At 42.9% G+C, this 18,468-nt stretch overlaps 1 protein-coding gene across 1 annotated transcript in view; it reads right to left on the reverse strand.

The window, feature by feature from the left end:
• The window catches only part of LOC119396761 (kynureninase), a 28,163-nt gene extending 11,803 nt beyond the window's left edge, over positions 1–16,360 (reverse strand). Inside the window, exons 1-6 of the mRNA XM_049417231.1 lie at positions 16,141–16,360; positions 4,067–4,263; positions 3,276–3,399; positions 1,697–1,779; positions 1,097–1,158; positions 846–917 (exon numbers count right to left, since the gene is read on the reverse strand). Coding sequence (XP_049273188.1) covers positions 846–917; positions 1,097–1,158; positions 1,697–1,779; positions 3,276–3,399; positions 4,067–4,263; positions 16,141–16,244 — 642 coding nt within the window. The 5' untranslated portion in view covers positions 16,245–16,360. The remainder of the gene's footprint in view (positions 1–845; positions 918–1,096; positions 1,159–1,696; positions 1,780–3,275; positions 3,400–4,066; positions 4,264–16,140) is intronic.
• Positions 16,361–18,468: the final 2,108 nt, after the last annotated feature.

The following is an 18,468-nucleotide window of genomic DNA, read 5'->3' on the forward strand; positions in this document are numbered from 1 at the left end:
TGGTCAGCAGCCTGTAGCTAAAGCACGCCTTCATCTTATATTTTTTCCAAAGTCTGACATAAATTATTGACCACTCTGCACCAGTGGCGTAGCCAGGGGGGGGGGGGGGGCACACCGGGCCCGTGCCCCCCCCGGAAAAAATTTCTGCCTACGCCCCTGCTCTGCGCACGTCAACCATTCTGTGTCCGAGAACCGGTTGACAGTATGTTCCTGGTCCTCTTCTGTTTCCCCTTCCCCCTAGTATAGGGTAGTAAACCAGGTGTTTCAGTACCGGTTCATCTCCCTGACTTCCCCTAACCTCTCTCTCGATATCTCTCTACCCAATTTCCGCAACGGAGTATATATGAGCACGTTGCGATATAATGTCGGCGATAATCTCTGAACGAAGTCAACATGTCTCCATTTAAGGCCTTCCTTAACTAGGCTCTAGTCGGAAGTGATGCACACCGGAAGTCAGTGAAATGTAACGGGAAGTTATCAACGAGAGGTACTGGAGACTGGTAGTGGCAGCCGAAAGGAATCTGAAGACTGAAAATGAAAACCACAAGTGAACTTAAGGCCGAAAGAATGCGCCCGGAATTCACGTGAAGGACCGAAAGCGACGTAACGTAAGCCTTACGGTCTGATGATCATAACTTAAGCCTTACGATCTGATGGTCATAACGTAAGCCTAACGATCTGAAGGCAATATCTGACTCAGATATGACCCTGAAGGTCAAGGATAAGGCGGAGGTGCGACAAGTGCAACGTTGTGTTCATTCAATTTCGATCATATGATTGATCGAGTTGTTATTTTTTTTTTTTTTGCTTCGTCATTGTCCGAATCCTGCATATTGAGTACTGACCAAGTCTGTTGAGAACGCATCGGCTTCCACGGCCACCTTGGTCCTCCTCCCTTCTGGTCTGTAGTACGTCATCTGAAGAAGAGAGAACAAAAATTAACTGTATAAATGCTGTTCATTGCTCTACGAAACCTACTCGAAAGAAAGACGTGAAGACCATTTATACTTTTTCTTTTATTTTTGTTAACGCAAGCACTGATGAAGAACGTGATCTCGTTTAAATGTTCCCTTATTTGTTCATTTTTCGCTCTTACCATGAGCAGGTGCAGGTTGACGGTGAGGCCGTTCATAAAGACGATCTCATCACGGTCGGCGCCTGCATGCCAAGAATAGTACAATTTGGTTTCCGCAATTATATAATTTCTAATAGTATACATCACGCACTGATATTTAATTGCAACACGAGCTGTTCGATTTGAATTATCATTCACTGAGCTATATATAGGTGATTATGTAAAACAATTATACCAATCCAGGGTTGAGAGTGAGTCTCTAATAGAATGTATTTAGGCATATCTAGACATAATAATCGAATACGATAAACAAGGAAATTATAAAGTTATGTGATCTGGTAGGGGAGGACACGATGATACACAGAAATTTTAAGCACCCGCGCAGTCTTACTTGTACCATGCACAAAATCTCGCAGTTGAGGTTCTGCCTTATATTCTGCGATGTTAGGATTCGAAACTGATGCGTTATTTATTCACCCCAATGACAACGGGCTCGTATTGGCACTCTTATGACATGGGTGAGCGTAAACGTGACTATTACGTACCGCTCGTTTGTGTGTGCAGCCTCAACCTAAATCCGGACGTTGTTGCATAGCCGTACTAAAAATTACACGAGCTCACCTACGATCTCAGCCATGTGCTGCTTCGGGTAGTGGTCGGCCGTTGAAGCTGGTAAGTGCCCCTGCCGGAAGCACTGTACAGCCCTGCCGAACACGTACAGTCGCTGTCGAAGGTTTCCAAGCCACATCACGAGTAAAAGACGCATGCAGTTGGAGTCTCAGGGTGACAATATTTAGTCGCACACTTACTGTGAAACTAAAAAAAAATTATAAAAGATTCCAGACTTATGATGGTTCACAGGTATGACAACGCAAACGTAACAAGAAGACCTAGAAGACACAGGACAGAGTACTGTCAGTACTCTGTCTTGTGCCTTCCTGTTTTTTTGTTAATAATTATAATTGTTTTGGCTTTACGTCCCAAAACCACGATATGATTATGAGGGTCAGAGAGACGCCGTAGTGAATGGCTCCGGAAATTTCGACCACCTGGGGTTCTTTAACGTGCACCTAAACACACTGGCTTCTAGCAATTTCTCCTCCATCGAAAATGCGGCCGCCGCCGCCGGGATTCGATCCCGCGACCTGCGGGTCAGCAGACAAGCACCATAACTAATAAACCGTCGTGGCGGGTCTTTCTTGGTGTCTTGTTACGCTTGTGCTGGTATACATATGAACTATGCATCACCAACTAGAGTACCAGCAAATGTTACACAGTCTGGTGATTAGAGCATTTCTTATAGTGGATATCTCTTCAGTGGAAGGTCTTTAGTGGATATCTGCAGATGGTATCCATGGCATGTGTTTCTGGGGGAGGGGAGGGGAGGAGGAAGTGTGCGGCGGGAAGCGTGGAGGAAGAGGTCCCCGTCATTCTGCGGATAGGGTACACTTACTGCTTGCAAGTATACGCACACGTCCATAGGTCGGCGAAAAAATTGGAGCTCACTCAGACTCACTCAAGAGATATATTTTGATCTGAGGGCTCACTCGGGCTCAGACTCACCAAAGTTTTCCTCAACCGGACTCACTCGTACTCACACTCCCTCAGCTTTTTCTCAACTGATCTCGGACTGAAACTCACCAACATATTACTCAGCCAGACTCACCCAGACTCAGACTCACGGCTAGACTCACGGCTGAGTCTGAGTAAGTCTACTCACGAATCCGGTGGCGTAAAAGTAGCTTTTTCGATAGCCAACATCTCTCATAATCGGTGCTCTACGATACGCCTTTTTATCTTGTACCGTCAATTACAAGTTACCAGTAGTTAATATTGAGGTGGCGCATGAACACTAGTGCGTTGAGATATGTGGGAATAGGCTTGAGTATAAACGTAAGCCGATATAAGGCTTACGTTTATATAATGCTGAAGATAAGTCGATAGGACCATAGCTTGGCAATAAAAGGTGGAGCTCGCTCAGACTCATTCAAGAAATGTATTTTGCGCTTAGGGTTCACTCGGACTCAGGCTCACCAATATTTTCTTCAACTGGGCTCACTCGGACACAAACTCACCAAAATATTACTCATCCGGACTCACTCAGACGCAGACTAGACTCATGAGTCGACTCAGTCTGAGTGAGTCGACTAATTAGTGAGTTTGCTGACCCGTGCACACGTCATATAGTGTCTCCGCTCACCTCTTTCCCCAGTCGTCCAGAACTTTCTGAAGCTCATCATCCACAGCTTTCGGCTTTACGCCAAGCAGGTGGCCGCTCATGTATATGCATTCCTGCTCCGGTGACTCGATGAACTCCGGATCCACTGAGGTGCGGTGGACAAGAAGTTACGGCGGCGAAGTTATACGTCGCAGCATTGCAACATACAATGCAATAGTAAATGCTGGCAACTAACGCTCACCGCGTACAATGACAGATCGTTTCAAACAATGTTGCCCTTAGTTGCGTGGGTACCCTCTTATAATACTGTATGGGTGAACGCCGAGGAATCAGACAAAACATACTATATAGGGTATTGAGTGTACGGGGTGGTTCGTCTATCAGCCATGTTCTCTCTCGGCTAGCAGGATAAAGACACAAGAGGGGAAAGGCAGGTTTGCTACCCTATATTAAGGGGAAGGGAAAAGAAATATCGATAGAAAAGCCGGAGTTCATCTTGAGATATAGGGATATAAGAAACGGTATCTCCCACTGCTCAGGGGAGAGAGGCGATAGGCTTGTTTTACCGACACTCTCCCATAAGATGTGTCAGAGTGCCTGGCTGATTTCTGAATTTACATTGGCCGCCTGGAGAAATATGTTAGTGTGTATTCATGTGCGTGGCTTCGTAGCGGAATAGCATGACACACTCTTCTTTGGGAACATTCTTCTCCTCCTCCCTGCTATTGCTACTCAGAGTTACAATGCTGGTTGTCATGGGTACGAGTGCGCTGTTACGTTATGCGCAGTCAAGTGAAACGTGTTACGCATACCTCCCGTCAAGTCTACCAATTTGGGTATGACGAAGCGTTCCCGAAATTTCTTCAGCGGGTCCTCGCGGTCGAGTCGCCGGGCGAAGTCGACGGCGGCGTGTCCTAAGCCCCAGGTGTCGGCGAGCGATAACAGCTCTTGCCTGGGCGTTGCGCTCGTGTTGGCGATCATTTCCGTGCCGTCTTCGTGGCTGTACAGGCTGAAAGAGTCCCCTCGAAGTTGTCAGCACATCTTCTTAAGAACGCGCACGTGGCGAATACATAAACGCTCTTACGCGCTCTGTTTTTACGCTCGCCGGGCAAAGCCATGTTACTGTCTCAGCGAGGGAGATAAGGCAGGCGAAGCTGAAGTCCTTGACATACACATGGCATATTCGCCACGTTGCGCTTTTAGAAGAGGACACTACAGTAAAGATAACGCAGAGCTTGGATAAGGTAACGTCATCTTACTATCAATGGCGTGGGTGGGGGTGGGGGGGGGTAATCTTTTCAATTTGCACGTGTACATATATACGAACGCATACAAGGACACGCACGAACATACATAAGGTTGCACGACTCCTCCTCCAATAAAAAAAAAATGTCACTGTACGCTCCTGATGCCTATACATGTCATAACAGCTGCAAGGTGTTAGGCAATTTCGATATTAGTCTTTGCTTCGTGACAAGGGTGGAGGCCGTCATTCCTAATTTAGGAAGACCGCCTTGTCTAGAAATCTTCATAATTACTGAGCATTCTTATGCGTGCATAAAACGTGTCACAGCTAGAGTTTGTACATATTAAGAAATGTCAGGCAGATCAGCTTAGACTGCTTATGCATATGCAAAAACATCGTTGGATTGAAGTTGAATGGAGGCATAGTTGCTGTCACAGCAGCATAGCATGCATTAGCCGACATTATAGCCAACTGCTATCATCATTTAGCCAGCACTAGCCGATATTAACCACAATTTACGAACTTTAAACAAGAGTTTAGCCAACCGAACATTAGACAAAGCTACCTAGTGTATAGTACGCGAGTGGATACGGTAGGTCAGGATACCGCGCCTTACCATTCACCATTATGGCAAGCTTTACGGTGGAGGAGGTTATATATATATATACATACATACATACATACGTATACATATATATATATACATATATATATATATATATATATATATATATATATATATATATATATATATATATATATATATATATATATATATATATATATATATATATATATATGGGTCATTCCATGCCAAATCACCCAGCGTTTTTCCGACCATCACAAATATGGCTGAAAAAATTTTCACGTTTTTCTTGAAGTTCAAAACTCGTTCTGCTCGTTTATTTCTGTTGCCAAAAATTTTCCCGCCTGTTTGTGAGAGTCTGTAGTTTTGCGCCGACTGTGCTAAAGGGCATCAAAGAACAATTTTTTTCAAAGGGTGTTTATAGGATGCACTCAATAAAATGGTATTTCCGGCAAGCTAATGAAGTGGTGTAACTGCAAAAATAATGACTTATTTATGTATATCGATTCTTCGAGGGCTTTTCGCACGAGCAAAATTGAATAAAGTTGCAAAGTTTGATATTTTTTTCCAGGACCAAGGCAAACTCAAAGGGTAGAAATTAATTATATACTGGAAGCCTGTCCGACATACTACAAAAGAAAACTAATTTAGTCGCTGAAGGTGCAGCAAATCGTCTGAAAAAAAATTGCGAATTTCACTTTTTTTTAGAAAAGCTCTGTATTCATCGTCAAAAAACTTGCCTTGGTGGTCGGACTAAAAATATGCACGATACTTCATTTGAAAGCTCTATGTATTAGCTAAACATAGACAAAGTTACAAAAGGGTATTATTTTTTTAACTTGAGAAATATTTTTTTTGAAATTTTGTATCTCCACCAGCTTTTCGCCGACGTAACTCAAGCGGCATGAAGCACTCGCAAAGGCAATTTTCAGCCCATGCCCACTGACCTGGGATGCAGACGTCAAACATGGTGCTTTATAGACAGCAGCATGCCTGACGTCTGCATATACGTCAGCAGCATGCTTGACGTCTGCATATATATATATATATATATATATATATATATATATATATATATATATATATATATATATATATATATATATATATATATATATATATATATATATATGAGATTGTGATACCTGTCTTGCTGGTCGGTACTGGAGGCCGCTTTTCTACCGTCAGTCGTCTGGACGCAAGTGGTGGACCGATGCTGGAGATAGGGTATACACTGTATAGCACTGAACGCCACTTTAGTTGTGAGAGACCGAGCTAGCTGACGCACCAAACCACAAGATTTGGGAGAGCAGGCGTACAGAAGTTGGCTGGATTGCGCTTTTTTTATTACGTGTGTCTGTTGCGCTGCGGATATCCACGTACCTTTTTTTGTAAAGAACGGAGTCAGCGACCAGTGCACCTGTGACGATCGCTGTGACGTTCGCTGTGATGTGCCGCAAGGGCACATCATATAGACAAAGTTGTTACCTCTGTATGCGGTCTCTGTTATGATGTATCACTGCTCTTCTTTTTTTTTTTTGAACTTTAATAATAAACGCATCAGAAAAAAGGAAAAAAACGCGCACCTTCACGTCAGGTGTGCGAGTTGCGCCACTCGAACTTCGTATTTGTATGAGCTTGATGAGGCTTTCGTGCCCGGAAAGCCAAGGGCCCCCGAAATTTTGGCGTGGTCACGTGACCCAAATTAAATGAAGGCTTAGATCACAGGTGATAAACACTCACCATTTTCAAATTCCTAAGTTAGGTTAGCGATTCACACTCTTATCGAGACCATAAATGCAATTCTTATGTTATTTTTAACATTATTAATTGACTGCTGCACACAGCCTGCGTAGTTTATGCCTATTATATATATTGATGTATACAACGAACAAGTCGAGTTTGCAAACAAAAATGTGAGGCTACAGACCGAAAAACTTACACTATATGGCAGGATCCCGCGATACCTGCGGGACCTTGCGTAGAGCTAATTGTTACGGGACACTATTTGTGCCAGTGTATATACTCGTTCACTTGGGAGCGGTATGAAGTGGAGGTACTCTGCAGTAAAAAAAAATGTATACCAACGCGGTGTTTCAGACAGGAATCGTACCCGCTACCTCGGTATACAGAGCGCGACAGTGACGTCACCGCCGCGAGTCCGGAGCGGGGCGAAGTTATTTAGGTTGTGTCCTCCGAGTAGGACTCACACACATGAAAGATATGTACATATGTGAACGCACAAACACAGACAGAGAGAGAGAGACAAGAAAAAAAATGCTTGCCCATAAATCTGTGCCAGCTCATATATGCTGAGCTGTTGTCCAGCTAACGTCCGGCAAACCTTGTTCTTTTCTATCCTCCCGTGAGTTTTCTTTTTATCTTACGCATTGTTCGCACAGTATATGTTATAATCTTATCGTGCGCCATGCTTTTTTTTTTTCTAAGGCCGCCATATTTTTTTCTTTTTATGCCCAGAAGCGCTGCGAGCAGCAACTGCAATGACCCACAAAGGTTCGCGCTCCGGCGGTTTATGTTTACAGCTGTGCGTTGTTTTATTCTTGCCTCGTTGTGTTACCATTTTTTTTTTCCTCGTAAGAGTGGCCGTGCGTACTTTCGATAAAGAAAAGTGTGGGGCTGTCATCGTGCGTCTGCAGTTGGAGCAACGCATATATTTACACACATCTGGTTAATTTTCTCGAAAATAACAACTTCTTCACAGCTATGCAGCATGGTTTTCGAAAAAATTTCTCATGCGACACCCAACTCATCGCCTTCACTAATTTCCTTCATGCTAATCTAGATCACGGTTTTTTAACAGATTGTATATTTCTTGACTTTTCTAAAGCTTTTGACAAAGTGAACCATGCACTGCTTCTTCATAAACTAAGCGTTCTAAATATCGACTCAGCTGTAATTAATTGGATTCGCGCCTTTCTGACATCACGTGTTCAATTTGTAACCGCTAACGACGCTAACTCCTCATTGGTTCCTGTTGATTCCGGGGTCCCGCAAGGGTCTGTGCTTTGTCCATTGCTATTTCTAATCTATATTAATGACTTGCCTACTAATGTATCCTCTAAAATATGCCTGTTTGCAGACGATTGCGTCTTGTATAGAAAAGTGACTGATACCGCAGACATTTCACTAATTCAGGAAGATCTTAATAACATAACTAAGTGGTGTCGATTATGGCGGATGGAATTAAACGTTAAAAAATGTAAAAGTATGAGAATTTCCCGTTCTGAAGTAACATCCCCTATTTACACACTTAATAACATTCCTCTAGAATGCGTAACATCATACAAATACTTGGGTGTTCATATTACCAGTAACCTATCATGGAACACTCATATTGATCACATAACCAACAAGGCCACTGGCACATTAGGATACTTTCGCCGGAAGTTTTCGCAAGCACCATCATCACTAAAACTACTTCTGTACACAACTTTCATTCGTCCGAAGCTTGAGTATGCGTCGTCAGTATGGGACACCGGATATGAGCACCACATAAAATCACTAGAAAAAAATACAAAATCGCTCAGTCCGTTTCATTCTAAACAACTATCAAAGAACTGCGAGTGTTACTAACATGAAAGACATCCTACACCTTCCACCGCTATCACACCGCAGGAAACTCTCTCGTCTCTGTCTTATCCATAAAATCTATCAACTCATATTTACATTCCATATTCATTCAACCGCCGTCGTACATTTCATCACGCATCGACCACCGTCAAAAAGTAAACATTCCGCACAGCAACACCGTCGGTTTTTCACATTCATTTCTCCCCTCAACGACCAGAGATTGGAACAATCTACCTGCATCACTCACAAGCATAGCTAACACCAATAACTTCAAAATCGCACTACAGAGTTTCTTTTCAAGTTAGCATCGCTCAGTGCTTGTTTTTCAGCTTTGATTGTTCTGTATGTTCTCGCTACGCTGCTCGAAATTTAGTTTTTACGAATGGCTACATTTTTTTGCGCATTATGTTTTCCATTGTAACTCTCTTAGCAGTGTAGTGAACGACCTCATCTTCTAACACTTTTGTGCCAATTAAATTAAGTGTCTCGGTTGATGTGTTATTCACCAGGCTTACTTTTAATTTTAATTTTACTTTTGCCTTTGTTATTGTAACCGAAATTTGTTAAAGGTGTCATCGTGATAGTTCTATTTCTGTTTTGTACCTACAACCAAGTAGTTATTATGTGTTAACCTTTGCCCCTCCCCTCTTCAATGTACATTTGTACCCTGAGGGTATTTGAAATAAATAAATAAATAATAAATAAATAAATAAATAAAACGCTGAGTGGGCAGATACATCGCCGTTTATGCGTAAATATACCACAACAAAACCGCAGTTAAATAAGAGATAAATTAGAATAATAATTAATAATTTGTTGGGTATTACGTACCAAAACATATGATTATGAGGCATGCCGTAGTGGAGGGATCCGGAAATTTCGAGTGACGTCGCCCAGTACACGGGCTTCTAGCATTTCACCTCCATTGAAATGCGACTGCCGCGGCCGGGGTCGAACCCGAGGCCTTCGGATCAGTGGCCAAGCATCTATGCCACTGTACCACCGCGGTGGATGATAGGAAGCCTTAGGGTTCAGGCACACGTTAGTGGAACTGATTAAAGCCTGAATATACAACTATGCGGAAAGACGGAGAAGGGAAGGCTTTGTACATTGTGCCACACTATGTCAGGACAGTGCAAAGCTCGAATAAAAACAATGACTGTGCACTATGAAAAACGTCAAGATCAGGAAAATTAACATTATAGAGACTTTGTATTCTGTCAACGATAGAGTGTTGGAAGAAGCAGGTGGGTACATGAAACGGTCTATTCTCTCTGGTTAACTTACGCGGAATTTGAAAATTAACACAATTGAGAAGTACAGGGCAGGGTATGATACCGTGAAGTAGCTTGTAAAGAAATAACAGATCAGAACGATTTCGTCGGCAGTGAAGTGATGGCAATGATAATAATCCAGCAGTATTTGAACGAGATCCAGAGTGATTTCTAGCAAAGCGATGGTTATATGTGATGAGGATTTTTTTCTGGACTCGTTCAGTGGTGTTACCGCTGGATTAAGCAATGTCATTCCATATCACGGACGCATACTGAAGTTGTGGAAGACATATTGCGGTGTACAATTTGTGGAGAACTAGAGAAAAAAAAAATAAATAATAATAATAATAATAATAATAATCAATCAATCAATCAAACGGTAATTTAATGTGCCCAGGAACAACCGTAAGGTCTTTGTAGTGGCGCACGAAAAAAACAAAACAAAAAAAAACAAAGGAAACATTCATAATAAAATATCAGGGATAAAAAACGTTATAAAATTGCACATATACAACTATGCGCAGGCAGAAAAAAAAATATCAACAGTGTACAAGGCTATGTAAGTACAGTGCAAAGCTCGGAGCAGAACAACGACTGGGAGCTGTGAAAAACATCGAGCTCCAAAAAGTAAGCATTGTAAAGACGTTGTATCCTGCCAATGGTCGAATGTTCACAGAGGCAGGCGGTTACACGAAGAGATCTATTCTCTCTGGTCAGCTTACGTGGAATTCGGAAATTAAGACAGTTGAGCAATACAGGGCAGGATATGATACCATGCACAAGCTTGTAAAGAAATAACAGATCAGCGCGATTTCGTCGGCAGCAAAGTGATAGCAATGATAATAATCCAGCAGCGTTAGAACGAGATCCAGAGTCATTTCTAGCGAAACGATGGTTGTAAATGCTTAGGAATTTTTTCTGGACTCGCTCAATGGCGTTGCTGCTGGAATTAGGAATGCCATTCCAGATCACAGATGCATACTCTAGTTGAGGAAGACATAGCGCGGTGTACAATTTTCGGAAGGGCACAGGAGAACGGAATTCTCTAGACATTCTGCAAACACAGCCTAGGGTGCGAAGACCCCGCAAAGCAACACGCTTAGCGTGAGCAGAAAAGTGTAAGGTGCTATCAAAAAGAACACCTAGATCATTGATCTCACATACCTTGCACAACGACACAGAATTGACAGAATATAAAAATGGCACACTAGATGTTTTTCGAGTGAAACTCATTACCTTGGTTTTTGAAATATTTAGGGAGAGGTTATTGCTCCTGCACCATTCAGAAAAAGAACACAAATCAGATTGCAGCAAGCGACAATCGATAACTGAATGAATTTCCTTAAATATCTTTATGTCATCGGCATACAAAAGGAAAGAAGAATTCCGAATGACAGAAGAAACATCATTAACATAAATTAAAAAGAGGAGTGGGCCCAGTACCGACCCTTGAGGAACCCCACTAGTAGCTTTATACAAAGAGGACGTTTGGCCATTAACGGCAACGTAACATAATCTATCAAGAAGATAGCTATGGAGGAGATTCACAATTGAAGAATCAACATCAAAGTGTGCAAGTTTATCCACAAGCAGCGAATGGCTGACATCATCAAAAGCTTTGCTAAGGTCACAGTAAATAGCGTCAACCTGTCCTCTCTGCGAAATAGGCGTGGAGACTTGCATCATGAAACTGGCAAGATTAGTGACAGTTGAGCGGCCAACGAGAAACCCATGCTGATTCACAATCAATGAATTTTTTACATCAAAAGACAATATTTTGTGAAGAGCAAGCTCAAAGATTTTGGATGCGGCACAAAGAAGGGAAATAGGGCGGTAGTTCGAGACGTCACTTTTACAGCCAGACTTAAACACTGGGAAAACACGAGCAGTTTTCCACATGCTAGGAAACGTTGAAGCATGCAGACACTTATTAAATATGGTAGTCAATACTGGGACAAGTATACTGCCATAGGCTTTTAGCATGGCAGAGGGGATGCCATCTGGGCCAGCTGAAAAGGATGGTTTCAAGCGCTTAATGCATTCTGAAATGGAATCTTCATCTAGCGACACAGCATCAGCTGTGCCAACTGCCTTAACCTTTCGACCGTTACTAGCTACAGAGGCTGGAGACTTATAGACAGATGAAAAATGCATGGCAAAACAGTCAGCAACGGCTTGAACTTCTACTCCATTTGGGTCCAGTATCCTGAAGGACTCGCCACTTTTGCTCGACCGTTTGCGCACATACTTCCAAAACTCAGCCGGCCTGTCAGACGCGCTTTTTTCTAAAAATGAAATATATAGACTGTGATCCCGTTTATAAAGGCGTTTACAAAGAGTACGAAAACGACAGAATTCTTCCTTCAAATGAGTTGATGCAGAACGTTTATACTTCCTGTGTGCACGATCTTTATGTTTCAGTGCATTTATAAGTTCTGATGAGAACCAGGAGGGATATTTACAATGATGAGGTGTATACTGGGGGAACTTGCGCATGCTGGTCAAGATAAGCTCCGTAAACTGATCGACTTGATCATCAACATTGGGTTTGTCAGTTACCAGTGACCAATCTGTGGTGGACAAGTCATGGTACAAGCCAACGTAGTCACCTCGCTTGAAGGCAAATCTGGGCGTTTTGTCGATTTTTCTGGGAAAGCTTGGTTTTTCTGGTGAAATACAGAGTGTTAGTTTGAGTGGTGGGTGAAATTTGTCAGGACGAACAAGAGAGATGTGAGAGAGTGATACTTCGATAGGTTGATTATTATAAATACACAGATCTAAGACGTTACCACAGGAATTGGCAATACTATTGTGCTGCTGTAGGGAATTAAAAGCGAGAAAATCTAACAATACGCTGCATTTGTTCTTTAAGAAATGATGATAATGAGAAAATTAGAGTGTGGTCCAGTCAATTCCTGGTGTGTTAAAATCGCCAAGTACAAGAATTTTGTGCTTCTTATGTGAAATTACCACATTTTCAATAGAAGAGACGATCTGATTAAAAGCAATTGGTGAAACGCTAGGAGATACATAGAAACATCCACTCAACAATTTTTCACAGTGCTCAAGGCTAATTTCGATCCAAATTGATTCAGAAATTGTTTCTATGTCCTTGCGTCTAACAGATCTTAGAGAACTGTCTATAGCCATCAATACACCACCACCTTTTTGTTTAGTTGCACAGAAGTCCCGATCACTGCGGAAGGTGGTGTAGTTCGACGGAAGATAGTCGCAGGAAGGAATTTCACTGCACAGCCACGTTTCAGAAATCGCAATAAGGTCAAAAGAAGACGAAACAACATTAGCAAAGAATTCGCGCGTCTTAGTGCGAAGACCACGAGCGTTCTGATAAAATATATCCAAATTACACGGCACCGTTGCTTACGGGTGCGCACTCTGAGGGATAATAATAATAATAATAATAATAATAATAATAATAATAATAATAATAATAATAATAATAATAATAATAATAATAATAATAATAATAATAATAATAATAATAATAATAATAATAATAATAATGATAATGATAATAATAATAATAATAATAATAATAACAATAATAATATTAATAATAATATTTGTTGGGGGTTTAACGTCCCATAACCACGATATGATTATGAGGGACGCCGTAGTGGAGGGCTCCGGGAAATTTCGACCACCTGCAGGGGGTTCTTTAACGTGCACCTAAATCTAAGCACACGGGTCTCAAGCATCTTCGCCTCCATCGAAAATGCGGCCGCCGCGGCCGGGATTCGATCCCGCGACCTTCGGGTCAGCAGTCGAGCACCATAACCCCAAGACAACTGTGGCTCGTGGCTTGTCATGGATTGTCACTTTCATCAATGTCGCGCAGCTCTGTGTACGCTTTTGCACACACCATCCCATTCCTGCGATCCACATAACAGGCCGCATAATAGGTATTGCATGAAAGCATTTTCATCACCGTCATCATAATTTAAAGAGAAGCTTTTTGTGTCCGCGGTTTGGCACATTTGCGGAGTCGGTTAATTTCTCGCGCCGAGTGAAACGCGTCGAATCTGTAGATAATGCAGCGATGGGGATTATCACGGTTATGGTCAGAATCAGAATCAGAATTTTATTAATACAAATACAGGAATATTACATGTGTTTAGTATACATAAGGAGGTCCCAAAGTCAAAGACTGTATCGGGACCTCCTTTTAAAGGCATATTATGGTTATACACAATGTTTGTAGCAGCAGTAGCACTGTTTGCAAGTGTGAAGTAAATTAAACACTAATGCAATAGAACAGTAAAGGAATATACAGAATGAAAACGAAATATACACAATGAAACAAAATGAAGCAATGAATAGGCGTAAGTACGTTTGCAGTAGAACTGAATAAAAAATACAAAATGAAACTATTATACACACAATATGCAAATTGAAACCAAATGAGCTACAAAAAAGAACAGTATTAGTAAGTATGTATAATGTGTGATTTTAGTTCTGACTTAAATTGGTGTAAGTGTCATGAATTTTCACGACACTTACGCCACGACGATGACGAACAGGTGACGTAAGCTATCAGCTGCGCCAGTATACTATGCGTTCCTTATCTCATACAGATTTCTTTCTTTCTTTCTTTCTTTCTTTCTTTCTTTCTTTCTTTCTTTCTTTCTTTCTTTCTTTCTTTCTTTCTTTCTTTCTTTCTTTTCTTATTCCACTGAGCATATGACGCTACCTAGTCGTGTCAGATATATGGATTACCTGAAATAATTATACTTTTAAGGCCCACGAGGAAGCCTTCACATAGGAATTTGGGAGGATCTTAACTGGAACGCCAATGCATTTTTCTTAATTACCAGGGTTCGGGGACAAATATCTGGAAAGTGCCACCTACTTGACTGCTAATTTTATTTGTCGTTCACGTATTGAGCAGCTAGCTCATAGGGTGACCCACACGATTAGAATAAATAAGCATACTACACTTTATCGGGTGATGCTCAAAATTATATTCAAACTGTAAAAGGAAGAGAGTTCCACGCTTGAAACTTGTGGCGCATTAAACTTTTAAATTAAATTGTTTCCGACAACTAATGTCCCCGTTGTGCCATCACCTATGTGTTCTGGTGTCTCTCGCAATGGACGCTATGCAGAGCAGCGCAAACCAACAAAAGCGTATTTATTTGCACCTTTTGCAATATGCGGGGTGTTCGAAATTAAGCTTTATTATTTTCTTAAAATTCAGCACTGGGAGGTACGTGAAAACCATATATTTGCAGATAAGTTATGTATCCAGGGGGACACAAAGTGAGACAATAATAATCTCTGTCAGCCGCCCAATTAACTAAAATTGAATAATGAACTTCTTAGTGACTGCACAAAGCAAGCGGGCATGTTTGTAGTGAAAAGTTGGAGGCAGTCGCGTTACACAGTTACACTTGGAATAATTCTTCTAGCATGTCTGTGCTCCGAGATATCCCGCTAAAAAGTTTAATTGCGATTTGCATGATTACGCATGCAAGGCAGTGAGGATCGACGCAATGTCCCTATCTGATGTCACGAGCGGTCAATTCTTGCTATCACCAGCCGGTAGCAATTGGGTAAACCGGCGCAAAGCGCCTCCATTATGTGCCGTGGCAGTTCAATCGATGTGCCGCGTGCGGCGTTTAATCTGACAACGGGTCGAAGGCATAGGCAAAGCTGATAACGGTTACCCGATGACACTGTTTAATCTGACAACGGGTCGAAGGCATAGGCAAAGCTGATAACGGTTACCCGATGACACTATTTAATCTGACAACGGGTTGAAGGCATAGGCAAAGCTGATAACAGTTACCCGATGACGCTCCACCCATGACGTAGCCGGTGCAGGAGGCGGTCTGCCCCCCCCCCCCCCCCCCCCCCGAAAAAAAAATTTCTGGCTACGCCAGGCTCCACACGCCATGCCAATGAGTGAGTAAAGTTCGCTCACGCGCGAGAGACTCCACGGCATATATACATATGTAAAAGTTATCTGAAAATACAGTGTTCGATACAATTTTTGCGAGGCGGCGTGTTCCGCAGCTAATCCGACCCCAAACAGGACGCATATATACGCATCGGCTGTCTGTACATTTGTTCGACACAACTACACACTATAGAAACAGCGTAGTGTCTACAAACACAACACATCGCCTACCCACTTGTCCAGGAGTCCCCGCGTTGTACCGTGCTTACCCATTCTGTCGGCAAGGTGGGCCGCAGGGCTCTTCATGTTTTCTTTCCTGTGAAACGTATGTTCCGTTGCATTGCATCGGAGTGGGCGTCGCGTTACGGTGCATCGCTCAGTCGTGTCGCGGAGTTCAGTCTCAGTGCGGACAGCTACTACTCGCGGCTTCACGAAATTTACCTTGAACGCTGCCGACTACGTGAGCTCCGTATCTCTGTCCTACACCCCTCCCCCCTCCCCACTCCCTCGTCCTTCTCCTCCTCAATTTGCTGACGGCGAACCACGCAGAGGTGAAGCGTCCGCCTCCAATGGTAAGGGTACTGGGTTCGATTCCCACTGTCGCCTAACAACCATTTTTGTCTATTAGGAAAAGAAGTTCGCGACCTGGCGTCTGGCAGTCTGGGTACTCATCTCGATAAGGTGACCTCTCCTTTCCGCTCTCTTCAATCCTTCACCCCCCTTCCCCCTCCATCAGGTGACGAGCTGTGCACTGCTCCCCATGTGGGTTTTAGAAATCAGTGTCTTTCGACCTCGAACCAAACATATCGCACAAAGTCATTGTCCTTTTGGTCGGTTCGATGCCACATTTGCTCGTCTCTTAATATTCTTTTTCTTTTTTCACTGCGTATAAGCATTCTTTGGCGAGCTCTCTAGTGGAAAGCGCGTGTGCGCATGTAACCGCCTTACGGCGTAACGAAAGAAAAAAAGATAACCAAGTACCGGTCCCGCGGCCGAAACGTGAGTCCTTTACAGAAAAATTTTTTACTATGTGCTTGATTTTTTTATTTTTTTGAACTTTTACGTCCGGGTCCTATGTTAGCACTTCATTGTTTATATATATATTGACAGACATGTCCGCTTATACCCCACTGTTTGTTTCAAAGGCATGCTTCACGTTCTGAACATCGAAGGCACCCATGCAAAGGCGTTGAGGCCCGCGCCGATCTGCCAACTGGTCCAGCAATGGTTGCAAGCCGCGCAATGATCGACCGCGCCTTGCTCGAAAGCTGGATGCACCGGGCTGAATCATTATTTCCTCATTCCCTCCTGCGCTTATTCGCATTCCACAACTGGAATACATAAACTAGGACCCCTAGCTGCTGTCCCACCTGTATAATGTGGAGCGCCGTCATGCCGACTTCTGCTTTTGACAAATCGATCACAGTGCGTCTTCGACAACTGCCCTGACACACGTACGCATCGCCCTCCACCTCCCTCCTCCGGACGAATAAGCCCAACTTTCATTATGTAAAAAATCTTGTCCTTGTTATATGTAAACAAACCCACGCCAAGAAATCGGGGGCACGTTTTGAATTCTTGAAAATAAAAGATGTCATAAATAATGATTTGTCGGTTAATGCTCGAAGAGTGTGTTTTTACGTGCCGCTCGATAGCTGCTTGTAAGGGTAACAAAGCGAGACGACATTAACCACATATTAAAAAAAAAAAAGAAGTTTATTACGGTGGCTCGTGAAGAACGGTTTCTTCACGTGCCGCCGTAATAAAATTTTACTTTTTATGTGTCTTTAATGTTGTCTCGTTTTGTCACCCTTTACATAGCTGCTTGCCAAACGGCACGTAGAATAAAGTTTTGATTTTTACTTATATTGTTTTAGTTGTCGCTGCAGCAGACACTGACCGCATGTCGCTGTCGTTTTCTCTTTGCTTGCATCTTTCTAGCGCTCACCGGGAGGCTCAAGTATAAGAGTGACGCCGATTATGCATTTTCTTTTGTTTCCACTCTCCGGCGCGATAAGCTTGACGAGTTGCAGCGTCACGCGCATGTGTCGCTGGCAAACTGAGAAAGAACCAGATTTTACAAAGAGAAAGACGAACAAGTGTCAATGACAGGCTATAGCGATGCCAGCGTAATTGTGCTGACGACGGCAACTTATTTACAGCCATCGCTGGGTTAGAGCTCGCACCAGGAGAAGCCATCGATGTCCTGTCCACGACCAAGGGTCCTGCTGCGAAAATTTGTCAGAAGCTCGTGAGCGAAAAGAATATAAAGAGGACCCGAAAGACTGCAGACCTTGTATTTGTTAGTAATGTGACCTTACGAAGCACGGGTAGCAGTTATATTGACAGCGCACGTACGTGACGAAGCTTGGACGCAGCTAGCTGAACGTATTGGTAATCCGGTGGCGGCTTTGACGAAAAACAAGCTTTAATGTGACAATGACGTGGCAGGAATTCATGTCTCTGTACGTCAATAACGAAAGACCCTGCACGTGATGTTTTGATGGTTTTGATAACGTTAATGTGACATCGCAAACGTCGCGTCCCCTCATGCTGGTGCGCTCCAACACGTACGGCGGTTTCGGGGACGTCAATGC

This window comes from Rhipicephalus sanguineus, chromosome 6 (assembly GCF_013339695.2).
Source record: "Rhipicephalus sanguineus isolate Rsan-2018 chromosome 6, BIME_Rsan_1.4, whole genome shotgun sequence".
Taxonomy (NCBI): domain Eukaryota; kingdom Metazoa; phylum Arthropoda; class Arachnida; order Ixodida; family Ixodidae; genus Rhipicephalus; species Rhipicephalus sanguineus.